The sequence below is a fragment of the Procambarus clarkii genome, chromosome 46, assembly GCF_040958095.1.
Source record: "Procambarus clarkii isolate CNS0578487 chromosome 46, FALCON_Pclarkii_2.0, whole genome shotgun sequence".
Lineage (NCBI taxonomy): Eukaryota > Metazoa > Arthropoda > Malacostraca > Decapoda > Cambaridae > Procambarus > Procambarus clarkii.
The window spans coordinates 27828370-27843527 of NC_091195.1; the positions used below are offsets into that span (position 1 = coordinate 27828370).

General features: G+C 46.2%; 1 protein-coding gene and 1 long non-coding RNA gene across 2 annotated transcripts in view; one reads left to right on the plus strand and one right to left on the minus strand.

Annotated features, from left to right (window-relative positions):
- LOC123770626 (uncharacterized) overlaps positions 1–11045 on the plus strand; it is a 78085-nt gene extending 67040 nt beyond the window's left edge. The window contains 2 exon segments of the mRNA XM_069301509.1: positions 10013–10036; positions 10038–11045. Coding sequence (XP_069157610.1) covers positions 10013–10036; positions 10038–10334 — 321 coding nt within the window. The 3' untranslated portion in view covers positions 10335–11045.
- Positions 1–15158, minus strand: part of LOC138350673 (uncharacterized) — a 395852-nt gene that overhangs the window by 284987 nt on the left and 95707 nt on the right. The gene's annotated exons all lie outside the window — the stretch shown is intronic.

Consider the following 15158-nt stretch of genomic DNA (forward strand, 5'->3'; position numbering starts at 1 on the left):
GTGATTCGTCTGCTGTATTCTTGGGGTTTGTCTATCCTTGCCGTTGACGTTCAGGGGGTGTCCAACGTTCTGGCGGACGGCCTGTCTCAGTTTGTTCCCCTGTCCACAGAATGGACGGTTAATGATGTTACTTTGGCACCATTTCGCAAGCTGTCTCGTGCGTTGTTTCACCTCCGGCATGCTCATGTGCCGCTTGAGCCGTCCTGGTCCTTGGATCGGGTGCTTTCTTTTCTCTCTTCTCCTCGGTTTGTTGCGGCCCCTTTGGTTCTGGATTTTTTCCAAGTTTTTTCTGGAGGGGGGGGGGGGGAGCCCCATTGGCTCCCCAGAGCTTTTCAGGCTGATATGCTAATGTCATACTTTGGCATCATTCATGTGTATGGAGTTCTGTGGGCCTACTTGGGACCACGGGCCAGAACCTGGCCCCTCTCAGAGAGGCATGGGGAGCAATGGCCTATAGAAACCCCTGTGTGGTTGAAAGCATTCTATTTATACTTTTAACTCAATTAGTATTAAGTTTTAGTCTTTAATGTTTTTCCTGCCCGAAACGCTTTGCGTAATAGTGGCTTTAGGCATTGTATGTACTAGCTCTATCTATAAATCCATCAACTTTGTATCTTACCTTGTATGTATGTACCTTACCTGAATAAAAATTATTATTTATTATTATTATTATTATTATTTATTTATTTATTTATTTATGTCTGCCATCGACTGGGTCAGGTACCCAGAAAGGTAAGCTTTCCAAAACAAACCCCTATTCTGGTGAAAAATTGCTACCAAAAGTTGAACAAATGGATAGAACTCCCATAAAAAGAAACGAGCAAACGAGCATGACGTCACATGTTGCCGCTCCGCTGTTTCCGCAGCCCCCCCCCCCCCCTCCCCAGGATGGGGAAGGGGGAGCCACAGACCCCTGCATCGGCTATATACCTCTCAGTTCTGAGGCTGATGCTATAGGCAACGGTCGTGTGCTCTGGCTCCGATGGTTGTTTCAGCACTGTGCCTTGTGTGTGGTGACTATCTTTTAGGTGGTGCGTGAACCGAGTGATTCTCTAGTACTCGGGCTGCATGCACCTGGGGCTTCCTTCCCTAGGTTCTCAGTAAGTACAGGGGTACCTCGTTTTAAGAATTTAATCCATTCCTGCAGACAGTTACGTAACTCGAAAATTCGTAAACCGAAGCGAATTTCCCCTAAGAAATAATGGGAAATGAATTAATCAGTTCCTGACTCCCCAAAAACTTCACTTCAAGGTATATTTTATACCCAATTCACCCAAATCTTCACTACAAAAGTATGTTCAAGTTATTACTTACCCATGCTGATGACGCCTGTTTGCGTATGGAAGATGGTGTGGAGGGGGGGGGAACGATGTTTTTTTGGAAGGGGAGTCCCCTTCCATTATAACATCAGGCTGTGAGGACCTCTCTGGAGTGCACTCTCTGGCACGTTTTGCCTGCATACACTAGGTTCTAGTTGTGGCTCACTGCTTGATTTTCTCACTTTTCTCACAAGGAAACGTTCCATTAAAGATTGTTTTTCCCTTCTTTGCAATACTTGTCTGTAGTGAGGCATCACATTGTCATTAAAAAGATCAATGCAACGGCCTACTACATCTTTATCTGGGTGATTCTTTTCAGCAAAACTTTGCAGTCCTTCCCATACTGCACACATTTTCTTAAATAATGAGGAAGGGACATCCTCTACTGCCTCCTCTTCCACCCCTGAAGATTTGTTGTACTGCCTGGCTAGTTCAACAACACGAGTATCATTTTCATGCTTACGAATGATCTCTTGTTTTTCCTCTATGGTCATGAAATCACATGGGATTTCTTGCCTTGAACCTTACTACTGGCTTTCTTGCCTTGAACCTTACTACTGGCTTTCTTGAGGCCCATGGCGAGATATATAATAACAACTTTTATGCTCAAATGGCCAAAAATCCGACAAAAAACTGTAAATTCTTGTTAAGAATTCAGGCGGGATAGTCACTGGGCGCGAGGCACTGGTAAACTGAGGCACGATTGCTGTGCCACCTCGCGCTAGGTCGGCCATACGCGTATCAACAAACTCGTATCCCGATGCAAAGTTCGTATCCCAATTCAAATTTTCTGAACAAATCGGCCTTGTAACCCGAAAAGTTCATAAATAGGGACGTTCGTAACCCGAGGTACCACTGTACTGCCCTTGGGTTGTTTTTGTTGTTAAAGATTTGCCCTTGGGGTTTGGGGCCACCTTCCACAAGTTCCTTGGGTTCGGCTTCTGCTAGGTTGTTTACTGCTTAGTTTTTGGCCACCATTTGTGTGCTAGGGTGTTCTGTCTCCTTTGTTCGACTTAGGGTTGGGGCAGTTTGCATTGGTCGGGGCACAGGGTGCTGCGCAGCTTATTTTCACCAATCGTAGCGGCCGGCTCTGTTCCGCCTGGGCATGCTGTCCTCTTGCGGGGTTTTCTTTTTCTTTTTGTTTGCCTGCCTGGTGGGGGGATCCTGCCTTCGTTCTTGCCCCCTGTGTACTGAGCTCTCTTCCTTCTTCTGGTACTCACCTAGTTACCTAGTTGTACTCACCTAGTTGTGTTTGCGGGGGTTGAGCTCTGGCTCTTTGGTCCCGCCTCTCAACTGTCAGTCAACTGGTGTACAGCTTCCTGAGCCTACTGGGCTCTATCATATCTATATTTGAAACTGTGTATGGAGTCAGCCTTCACCACAACACTACTTAATGCATTCCATTTGTTAACTACCCTGACACTGAAAAAATTCTTTCTAACGTCTCTGTGGCTCATCTGGGTACTAAGTTTCCACCTGTGTCCCCTTGTTCATGTTCCACCCATGCTAAAGAGTTTGTCTTTGTCCACCCTGTCAATTCCCCTGAGAATTTTGTAGGTGGTTATCATGTCTCCCCTTACTCTTCTGTTTTCCAGGGTGGTTGCCCCTGCTAGGTCCCCGTGAGTGTACATGTCCCAAGGTTTCAGTTCTTAGAAAGTTGTTTGGTAGACTTGGGTGCCGGTTAGCAGTACCCTGCCTGGGCTTCCCTGAGAGTGAGTTCCGTCTCAGGACCCTGGGAATTCCCACAGGGATGCTTGGGTCCGATGGATGTGACCCCGGAGTTCCCCCTCGCTTTGTGCGAGTTCGAGGGGCTGCTCTGTCCTTTGTCTCAGGGTGACTCACTGTTTTGCCTCCGTCTGCTGCCTGTGGGGTTGGTGGCACCTTCGGCCCAGAATCCTTTGAGTTTTGTTGCTTGTTTGTGACTCGGTTACCCAGTCTTATGTTGACTATGCGGGTTCAGGCAGCATGGGCGTTGCACGTTGAGTTCAAATGGTGGCAACGTGCTAGGTTATTTGCTCCCTGGAAGCCCCGAGACTGCCCCTTTTTGGTTGTTTGATGGAGCTTGGGGGTGTTGGTTACTTCGGTTTTGTTTCCGTATGCGCCCCCTTGTCTTTTCCCTGTTGTGGTCTAGTCTGGTTTCCCTCTGCCTCCCTGCATTCGGATCCTCACCGTCTGTGGGTTCGGGGTCGGGGCGGGGCTTCAATGGTCTTGAAACTCGGGCGGTCTCGGGGAATTTCCCTTCCGGGGTAGCAATGGAGGCATTCAAGCCTGTTCCTCCAGCCGTGTTGTATAAGTCTGCCAGTGGGCTCCCTTCCTTAGTGCTTTTCCGGCTGCCCCGGCTTTGAGGCTGGGGGTTTGGGGGGACGGCTCGGGCCCGGGGCCTGCTGTGTGGGTTCCCGGGGCTGGAGAGGGGCTGACTTGGGGGGCCTTGGGCCCCGTTGGACCCCGCCGGGGTTTTCTACCCTCTGAGCGGGGCTTGCGGTTACGGGAAGTGGGGTTTTTCCTTCCCCCCTTCTCCGTACGAGTTGTTGGGCATTGGCTCCTTCCCAGGTTCCTTGTCCCTTGGGTCCGTCGGTTCCGTCCTGTCAGTGGGTGATCTCTGTTTACTCACCCTTCTTCTCTGGGACGGAACTTTTCCGTCATGTTGGGGTCATGTTCCCCTCTTCTCGGGGTTCTACATGACTTTTAGTCTCAGGTGCGATTGTGCCTTTATGAGCCTTCGTGTTTTGTGCTTGCTTTTATATGTTCTTGAAGGTTCGGGAACCTTCGGTTTATATGTTCTTGTTGGTCCTCTTCCGTGCTTCTTCTTGGGTTTCGGTCCTGTCTCGTTCTTTTGTAATTGTATCTTCTCTTCGTGCTCTGTCTCGACACTGCTCGTTTTCTTTCAGTACTCCTGGTTGGCGGGTTGTACGGTTCGCACCTCATGCGTCCTGCGCATGCGCCATGGGAGTTTGTTTTGTTATGGACGGTGTACGCAAGTGCTGGTGTTCTGCGTCCTTTTTTCTCTCAGGTGCTTTGCTTCTTGCTCCTCTCATCTCTCCAGTCTGTGCCCTGTAGTTACTGGGGGTGTTCTGGATTGCGGCTATGGGGAGGATGCCTGGTTTTCCCTGAGTACGGGTTTGGGGCATCGCATTCGCCTCTACCCTACTCTTCTCCTGCATGTGTGGCTAAGGTCTTATTCCGCTGGCATTGCTCCCTGACTCTTCTCGGCTACAGTGTGTCATGACACTTTCATGCATATGCTCTGCAGGCGAGTTTATGCAGTCTGGCATCTCTTTCAGCCAGGCGCTGGTTTGTAGATTTTGGATACGAACATAAGAACATAAGAACAAAGGTGACTGCAGAGGGCCTATTGGCTTATACGAGGCAGCTTCTATTTATACCCACCTAGTCCCACTCATATACATGTCCAACCCATGCTTGAGTCCATCGAGGGAACCCACCTCTGCCATGTTACGAGGTACAATGGTGGTGGTACATGCTAGGTGGTATATGTTATACTGTATCGGGAAGTTACAAGGTGACATTTTGCTGCAGTTTTGATACTGAGGATGTGTGTTGGGGATTGGTTGTGGCGTCTTGTTTGGCCCTTGCGTGCTTCTTCATGGGGCCTTCGTTGTTTGTCTGTGTTATTTGTTACATGGTGGGTCACGGTCCCGTTTTTCATGGCCTTGGTCACTCATTCCTTGCCTGTCTTGTGGTGTCTGGCTTAGTCTTTCCATATACTTTGGATTCTCTGTACTCACCTAGTTCTCCTCATCTAGTTGTGCTTGGGGGGTGGTTGAGTTTTGGCTCTTTAGTCCCGCCTCTCAATTGTCAATCTCCTGACATCTACTTGGCCTCTGTGCTTACCTAGTTGTACTTACCTAGTTGTGCTTGCGGGGGTTGAGCTCTGGCTCTTTGGTCCCACTTCTCACCTGTCAATCGACTAATGTACTGGTTGTTGAGTCTTCATATCTACCCTTGTAGCTGTGTATGGGGTCAGCCTCCACCACATCGCTTCCTAATGCATTCCATTTGTCTACTACTCTGACGCTGAAAACATTCTTTCTAACGTCGCTATGGCTCATTTGGGCACTCCATTTCCACCTGTGTTCCCTAGTGCGTGTGCCCTTTGTATTAAATGGTCTGTCTTTATCTTCCCTATCAGTTCCTCTAGGAATCTTGTATGTGGTGATCATGTCCCCTCTATCTCTTGTCTCCCAGAAGTTTTCTTCTGGGGGTGGAGGCCTTCTGATGAGGAGTCAAGAAGAGGAGACGGAGTTCTCTTCTGTGTGTTGGTCATGTCCTTTCCGTTCCCGTTTGCTGCCTGTCTTCCTCGTTCCTCGTCTTCCTTCTACACTCGTCCCTAGCTGCTGGGGCCGGGGCTGTTCTTCTGGTCTATTTCTTGCGTTTTTCCGTTTTTCTCATTTTATCTTACACATTATTGTGTGTTTTGTATGTGCCTTTTGGCTCTCATACTGCTAGGTTGGGCTTTGTCCACGTTCTGTTCCCTGCTTTTGCACCGCCCCTGTGTTTGGTTCTTTCCCGGCTTGCCAGGTTTGGGTTCCTGGTTTCCTAGCTTACCCTGCCAGTTGGCATTTTCAAGGTCTCGCGGTGTCCCTTCTCTCGAGTCTCGCAACAGACCCACAGAGTCTCCTCTCTCCTGGCGAGCTCGCTGACATTGAGAAGTTTTCTGTATGGCAGACGTTCCATCTCCTTCCTTGCCGGCTTAGGTTTCTGGCTCTGCTTGCTCGATAATCGCACACGAGATTTTCCCGCGGCTCCGCCTCTTCCTATGTTTGATTGGTCTGTGGCGGGGCTGGTTCGGTTCTGCCTCGAGTCTCTCACCATTTGTTGGTGGTCAGGTGGCTTCGTTGCTGGTGTCCCACCTGCGTGCTTCTTCTTGGCGGTGGTATGGGGTTTTTTGGTGGTCCTTCCTTTTCTTTCTATCCCTTCTTAGGTTTGCTGCATTTTGTTGGTGTGGTCTTGTCCTTCTCTTGTGGAGGTTCAGGGCCTTTATCATGCTCCATGCTGTCGCCTTGTCTCGGGCGGCGCTGGCAGACCCGTTTTGGGTAGCTTCGGGTTTGGAGTTGCCTCTGCACCACTTCGCAGGCTGTCTCTGGTGTGGTTCATCTTCAGCCTGCTCTTGCACCGCTTGAGCTGTCCTGGTTCTTGGATTGTGTGCTCTTTTCTCTTCTCCTCGGTTTGTTGTGGCTCCTTCGGATGAACCCCTTCAGAACTCACTTTCCCCTTTCAGAGCAGGAGAGATTGCTGAAATAGAGGGAATACAGAGAACATATACGGCACGCATAGACGAGATAAAACACCTAAATTATTGGGGTCGTCTCAAAGCTCTCCAAATGTACTCACTAGAAAGGAGACGAGAGAGATACCAAATAATATACACATGGAAAATACTGGAGGGCCAGGTCCCAAATCTGCACAGTAAAATAACAACATACTGGAGTGAACGATATGATAGAAAATGCAGAATAGAACCAGTGAAGAACAGAGGTGCCATAGGCACAATCAGAGAACACTGTATAAACATCAGAGGTCCACGGTTGTTCAACGTCCTCCCAGCGAGCATAAGAAATATTACCGGAACAACTGTGGACATCTTCAAGAGGAAACTAGATTGTTTCCTCCAAGGAGTTCCAGACCAACAGGGCTGTGGTAGGTATGTAAGCCTGCGGGCCGCTGCAAGCAACAGCCTAGTGGACCAAACTCTCACAAGTCAAGCCTTGCTTTGGGCTGGGCTTGGGGAGTAGAAGAATTCCCAGAACCCCATCAAGCAGGATAGTTTTTCGGGGATCTTTTTTTGTGAGCGTTGGCCTCTGAGGGTCGGGTCAGAGTGCTTCATGCCCTCCTCCGGCACCTGGGTTTCGGCTCTTTTGGTTCTCCTGATAGGTTTGTTCGCTTGCAGCCGTCTCCTTCTTTTCTGGCGAAGACTGGCACGGCTGCTTTCCGGAGGGGTCCTTGGGTTGTTGAGACTTGGTTGGTCTGGCCGGGGGTGCATCGTGTGTTCTCAGTTGTGGAACTTCGCCGTACTTGCCATGCTACGGCTGCCGTGACCTCACGCTTTGGGTTGTTTTGGGTTCCTTTCGTCTCCGTTCCAGGGACCAGTTCTCTCGGGTCGTCTGCAGGTGATTCAGTTTTGCCAGCCTGCGGTGTGTCCCCATGCCCACGTTGTTCGTAGGTTGGCTCTTGTGTTCCTTCGTTGATGTTCCTGGGCCTTGTCAGGCCTTTGTGGCCTTGGGTTGGCAGTTGCAGTTTTGTCTCTGCTTCGCGTTGGGGTGTGTGCATCTTCCGCCTCCCGGGTTAGGTCTCTCTTGTTTTCGTCTTTGGGTAGGTAGCTCCGGGGAGTCGATGGGGCCCCCCCCAGAAAACTAGCATTGAATGTAATGAAACGCCATTTTTTGGGCGAGTCCCGAAGGCTCCCCGCCATCCCTCCCTCCCTCCCCCCCTCCGGTCGGCGGTTTTGCGCGTGGTTTGATGTCTAGCCTCAGAACTGAGAGGTGGATAGCCAGCGCGTGGGTCTGGGGCTCCCCCCCTCCTCCTCCCTGGGAGGGAGGGGGGAGCTGCGCGGATAGCAGCGTGGCGACGTGTGACATCATGCACGTTTACTCGTTTCTTTTTGGGGTAGTTCTATCCATTTGTTCGGCTTTTGGTAGCAATTTTTCACCAGAATAGGGGTTTGTTTTGGGACGCATACGTTTCTGGGAGCCTGACCCAGTCAATGGCAGACATAAAATGCTTTCAACCACACGGGGGTTTCTATAGGCCATTGCTTCCCATACCTCTGTGAGGGGGGGGCCAGGTTCTGGCCGTGGTCCCCGGTAGGCCCACAGAACTCCATTCACATGACTGATGCCAAAGTCTGACATTAGCATATCAGCCTGGAAAGCTCCGTGACTCGCCCAGAAAATGGCGTTTCATTACTTTGAAAGTTTTTTTTTTTTTTTTTTTTTTTTTGCATTGGCCTCTGGGGGTCGGGTTGGGGAGCTTTATGCTCTCCTCCAGTACAAGGGTTTCTGCTCTATTGGTCCTCGTGGTAGGTTTGTTCGCTTGCAGCCGTCTCCTTATTTTTGTGGTGAAGAGTGAGACGGCTGCTTTCCAGAAGGGTCCTTGGGTTGTTGATGCTTGGTTGGTCAGGCCGGGGGTGCATCATGTGTTGTGTCTGGTTGTGGCTCTCCGCCGTTATTTGCGCGCCAATGCTTCAGTGCCCGCTGGGACGCGTTGTGGGTTGATCTGGTTTCCCTTCTTCCCTGTTCCAGGGTGCGGGTCTCTCAGGTTATCTGCAGGGTTATTCGGTCCAGCCAGCCTTTGGTCTATCCCCGTGCCCATGCATTGCGTAAATTTGCTGGTCTTGCTGTTGTCTTTGGCAACATGTCTTGGGCTGACATTTATGCGCGGGGTTTTTGGCGGTCGAACAGGGTTCTGGTTGCGCATTACTTAGTTAATATTCCTGGGCCTCATCGGGCCTGTGTCACTTTGGGTCGGCATTTTGAAGCCAGTTGTCTCAGCTTCGCGTTGAGGAGCGAGCAACGACTGCCTCCCGGGTAAGTCCCTCTTCTTTTCGTCTTTTGGTAAGTAGCTTCGGTGAGCCGACAGGGCTTCCCCCAGAAAACCAGTGTTGAATGTAATGAAACGCCGTTTTCTGGGTGAGACCCGGAATCTCCCCGGCAACCCTCCCTCCTTCCGGTCGGCGTTTTTTCACGTGTTTTAGATATCCAGCCTCAGAACTGGTTTCTTGGGTAGCTGGCTCGAGGGGGTTCTGGGGCTCCCCCTTCCCATTCCTAGGGAGGGGGGAGCTGTGCAGATGGCGGCATGGCGATGTGGTAACATCATGCTCGTTAGCTTGTTTTTGCTTGGGAAGTTCTGTCCACTAGTTCGGCTCTCAGTAGCAATTTCTTAACCAGAATTGGGGTTTGTTTTGGGGTGCTTACCTTTCTGGGTGCCTGACCCGCTCAATGACAGACATAGAATGTTTCCAACCACATGAGGGTTTCTATAGGCCATTGCTCCTCGTGCCTCTCTGATGGGGCCAGGTTCTGGCTCGTGGTCCTCGGTAGGCCTAAGAACTCCATTCACGCTGGCTGATGCCAAAGTCTAATATTAACAATATCAGCCTGGATAGCTCCGGGGAGCCTCTGGGTTTCACCCAGAAAATGGCGTTTCATTGCATTCAACACTGTTTTTTTATTAAGGCTACAGTTGTGAATGGTTTTATAACCAGCTAAGTTGTAGAGTTGGGTATAGTCTTTACTTAGCCAGGTTTCTGTTAAAATAATGAACGATAGTTTAGTACCCAGTGCTATACTCATTATGTGCTCTGTATTCACTGCATGCCCTGTTGCACACTGTACTCATTATATTTTCTGTACTCATTTACCAGCCTGTGTGTATCATGAGATATTTCACCCAATGAGATTGAACCATTTTTAGTTGATAATAATGTCCTCGATACTCTGATCTAACACTCACCACTTAGGTTAATAAGACCTACTTTGCACTGTGCAACATGCAGCAATCATGGTCCCTCTCCATCACACATTACGATAGAAATGAGTTTACCTACGTTGATTTAAGCACATTTAATATAATTGATTTACTCTAGTTATCTGTACTGTAAAAGAGGCTTGCCTGAAGTTCAGGCTGCCTTGGACATTCTCAGTATGGATATTAATTTTCTGTATGTTGTCCTTCAGTTGATACAACATCGGAGAATGCACTACTGGCGAGAAACCTCATTTGTGCCCGTTTTGCCCTTATCGTGCTGCTCGCCGCGACAACCTTCGGTCCCACGTGAGGCGCATGCACAAAAGAGAAAACATGTACGGAGATACTTTCACCCCTCGTTCTGTGCTGTTGGCTGAAGCAGATTGTCAAGATAATCTGCACCACATTGTTGATCACGAAGACCATCAACAAGTCCCAGCCACACTCATCACTGGACCTGCAGTTCCAGGCACAGCCATCACCGGACCCCCACAACACCCTCATCCTCCATCCCAATCATCATCATTATAATCTGTGTAGGGTTAGTGCTGTGCTAATGGTGGCATTAGTCTATCGTCAGGGTTTTGGCTTGACTCTGTATCCGGTGTCTTATTCATAGTCATAACTTAATGTTAAATATGGGATGCATTAGAAATGTTGATAAAGCAAAATAATGTTGGGCATCGGAAAAAAACAGGCCCCTTGTTAGCCACGAGTTGAAAACTACTCTTTATTAGTGCAATTGATATACTTCAATAGAGATACAAGGTTGACTTTTACCAGCAACAGATAATGGAATGGAATGTGATTTATTTCGTGTGATTTTTGGAGATTGGCTTTACCGTGTGCTTATGAAAGACTTGTTGTGTTCTTAAAGAATTTCTGACTTTTAATGTTGCTTTACTTTGAAATTTTTATTTCATTTTTTATTGGAAAAATTCAGTAAGTCAAAAGATATTATAAAAGAATATGAAATTTATGTTCAAATTGTATTGTTATATAAAATCACTATAGGATAGGTAAATTGATTTCAATGTCATTTTTATTTTAACAAATGGAAATTGACTCCAAGAGTCCGCACGTACCGGTGGTTAATCATTTGCTTCATGCAGAAAAATAAGAAACAACAAATATACATTGACAGCAAGATAGAGGAGGATGGGATGGTGCGGTGATGGCTCACAGCGACGGTGATGGCTCACAGCGACGGTGATGGCTCACAGCGACGGTGATGGCTCACAGCGACGGTGATGGCTCACAGCGACGGTGATGGCTCACAGCGACGGTGATGGCTCACAGCGACGGTGATGGCTCACAGCGACGGTGATGGCTCACAGCGACGGTGATGGCTCACAGCGACGGTGATGGCTCACAGCGACGGTGATGGCTCACAGCGACGGTGATGGCTCACAGCGACGGTGTTGAACTCCAGAGCGGGAATACGAGGCGGTGTTCTGTTAAGGTAACCATCAAACACACACCACCGTTTCATAGTAGTCAGGTCTTCACATACTCCTTACAACTATACTCAGTGGAAACCATTTGTCTTCATTCAGTTACTTGAGTATTCCACTTACTTTAATGTAGAACTATGATGCATGTCTAAAATCGAATTATGGAAAGCTAACAATCAAGAACGGAAAGGTGGCTTAAATTACATTTGAAGTGTATATCCACCTTGTTTATGAACTACATAAACAAGGCATTTCCGCTTAGACATTTATTTAGAACTGGATAGTGATGATGAATGTGTGTGTGTGTGTGGGGGGAGGGGGGGGGTTGCTGTATTGGTATGGTATGATACATTGTTCTAGTTCCTATTGTTTAGCGTGTACTGGAAGTAGGAACTCTGTAATGATGCATTTGAGATGACCCAGTACTGCAGTCTTAGGCAAGTATTGACTGGTTTAAGACAAGCTAGTACTGCTGCCTTAGGCAAGTATTGACTGGTTTAAGACCAGCCAGTACTGCAGTCTTAGGCAAGTGCTGACTGGTTTAAGACCAGCCAGTACTACAGTCTTAGGCAAGTGCTGACTGGTTTAAGACCAGCCAGTACTACAGTCTTAGGCAAGTGCTGACTGGTTTAAGACAAGCCAGTACTACAGTCTTAGGCAAGTGCTGATTGGTTTAAGACCAGCCAGTACTGCAGTCTTAGGCAAGTGCTGATTGGTTTAAGGCAAGCCAGTACTGCTGTCTTAGGCAAGTACTGATTGGTTTAAGACAAGCCAGTACTGCTGTCTTAGGCAAGTACTGATTGGTTTAAGACAAGCCAGTACTACAGTCTTAGGCAAGTATTGATTGGTTTAAGACAAGCCAGTACTGCTGTCTTAGGCAAGTGCTGACTGGTTTAAGACAAGCCAGTACTACAGTCTTAGGCAAGTGCTGATTGGTTTAAGACAAGCCAGTACTGCTGTCTTAGGCAAGTATTGATTGGTTTAAGACAAGCCAGTACTACAGTCTTAGGCAAGTATTGATTGGTTTAAGACAAGCCAGTACTGCTGTCTTAGGCAAGTGCTGACTGGTTTAAGACAAGCCAGTACTACAGTCTTAGGCAAGTGCTGATTGGTTTAAGACAAGCCAGTACTACAGTCTTAGGCAAGTACTGATTGGTTTAAGACAAGCCAGTACTGCAGTCTTAGGCAAGTGCTGATTGGTTTAAGACAAGCCAGTACTGCTGTCTTAGGCAAGTATTGATTGGTTTAAGACAAGCCAGTACTACAGTCTTAGGCAAGTATTGATTGGTTTAAGACAAGCCAGTACTGCTGTCTTAGGCAAGTGCTGATTGGTTTAAGACCAGCCAGTACTACAGTCTTAGGCAAGTGCTGATTGGTTTAAGACAAGCCAGTACTGCAGTCTTAGGCAAGTGCTGATTGGTTTAAGACAAGCCAGTACTACAGTCTTAGGCAAGTACCCTCGCATGATTGTGTGTCAGTTGCAAGTCTTGGCTGAATCTCGGTTGTATTCTTGTATTCAGATGTTGCAGGTTTATTATGATAGAGATGGTTTAGGAATTATATGTTAATAGGCAACTTGCATTATATATTTGAATACAAACTTTGATTCTGAAGATGAGATTGAATCAGTGATGACTTCAGCTGGGCTTGATGTATATCTCCATATAAAATATATGAACAGTGTGGTAAATGAGATAGATTAATAATATTTTACTTGCATTTAGCATTATTCTGAAAATAGAGATTGATGGCTGTATTGTTATCCAAGTTGTTGACAGTTTGATGCAATGTATGTGGCAAAATGTCCCCCTAGATGCAGTCCCAATTGTCAGTCTCATATGCTCAATATACTTTTGCATGACGTAATATCATATAGTTTTAAGTTGGGTACTTGGCCACAGCGTTATCATTGTTGTAGAGAGATTGCGGTAGCCAGGCTGTGGTGCCCAGTTGCCGAGAAGTGCCCAACGAGTTGTTACCAGTAATGTTGAGTGTTCGGTAGTTATCACATAGGACTTTTTCTTTTTTGTAATGCTTTGTAACCTTAAATAGTGATGTAACAAGGTACCCAGTCAAATGGGAGCCACATGCAATAGAGCAAACTTGGGCTAATGATAATCTACCATGAATTGCTTAGGATTATTCATGTCCTTAATAGTACTCCACAAATGATGGGCATAATTAGTGCCAGAGTGAAAGTCGGGACATGTTTAACATTAGCCCAAGTTTGGTCGTCTCTTGACCTCAATATCTACCTCAGGATAATCATTGTTTAACCCTTAATATTGTATTGCACTTGCTCAGGATTGTATTTCAACATCTCAGGTATGTCTTGTTCATAATGTTTACAATATTCCAATGTAATATAGCTCAGGATGTTATCAGTTAAGTCAGAGTATGTACAAATTACAGCTTGCAAATATGGTTATCACTTAAGTATCTCAGGAAACATTAGTAGTACAATATTTAATAGCTAACAGATTTATGGCGAGTGATAAAGTTATTTAATGAGTGCCCCGTATGTCCGTGTCAAGGGAGGCTTAAGTTACGGGTTGGCAGTTGATGCAGCCTTTATGAGAGCGTGGGTAACTCCCTTCACCTAACATATTTCTTGGAGAGACTAACATGTTGTGTGTATATATATATATATATATATATATATATATATATATATATATATATATATATATATATATATATATATATATATACTGTATATGTATATATATAATGTATATGCATCTTTAGGAAATTGCTGATACTGTTTGTAGAAATTATGTTTTATTTGAGAGCAGTTCAACAGCTCATAATTACAACAGTTCAATGGATATTCAAAGTGCTTGGAACTTCTTACGAGAGTGATGCACTGTGTCGTATTTGATGATTTGAGAGCAGTTCAACAGCTCATAATTACAAAAGTTCAATGGATGTTCAAAGTGCTTGGAATTTCATACGAGTGTGATGCATTGTATCGTACTTGATGCTTTATTTGAGAGCAGTTCAACAGCTCATAGCTACAAAAGTTCAATGGATATTCAGTGTGCTTGGAATGTCCTATGAGAGTGCTGTATTATGTGATACACAATGCCACTGTAGTATACTGTATTTCACCTGGATCAGCAGATTAGACAAATACAATAGATGGGGGGTGTCGTGTGTGTGTGTGTGTGTAGTCGTTTCGTTGTTGGGATTTAATTATTGAAGCTCTGGTTTAATATTACATAGATATCTGTTATTAATGTTGTTCCTTTTTTTTTGTCTACTGCCTATGTAATTTTAGGCTGGGAATTCTAGTACAAATGTCAAGTCTCTCTCAGGTCATAGTGTTTAATCTGTCACACTGAGCCTCTAAGATGAGTATACTGTCTCAGTATGATGAGTATACTGTCTCAGTATGATGAGTATACTGTCTCAGTATGAGTTTACTGTCTCAGTATGATGAGTATATTGTCTCAGTATGATGAGTATACTGTCTCAGTATGATGAGTATACTGTCTCAGTATGATGAGTATACTGTCTCAGTATGATGAGTATACTGTCTCAGTATGATGAGTATACTGTCTCAGTATGATGAGTATACTGTCTCAGTATGATGAGTATACTGTCTCAGTATGAGTTTACTGTCTCAGTATGAGTTTACTGTCTCAGTATGAGTTTACTGTCTCAGTATGACGAGTATATTGTCTCAGTATGATGAGTATACTGTCTCAGTATGATGAGTATACTGTCTCAGTATGAGTATACTGTCTCAGTATGATGAGTATACTGTCTCAGTATGATGAGTATACTGTCTCAGTATGATGAGTATACTGTCTCAGTATGAGTTTACTGTCTCAGTATGACGAGTATATTGTCTCAGTATGATGAGTATACTGTCTCAGTATGATGAGTATACTGTCTC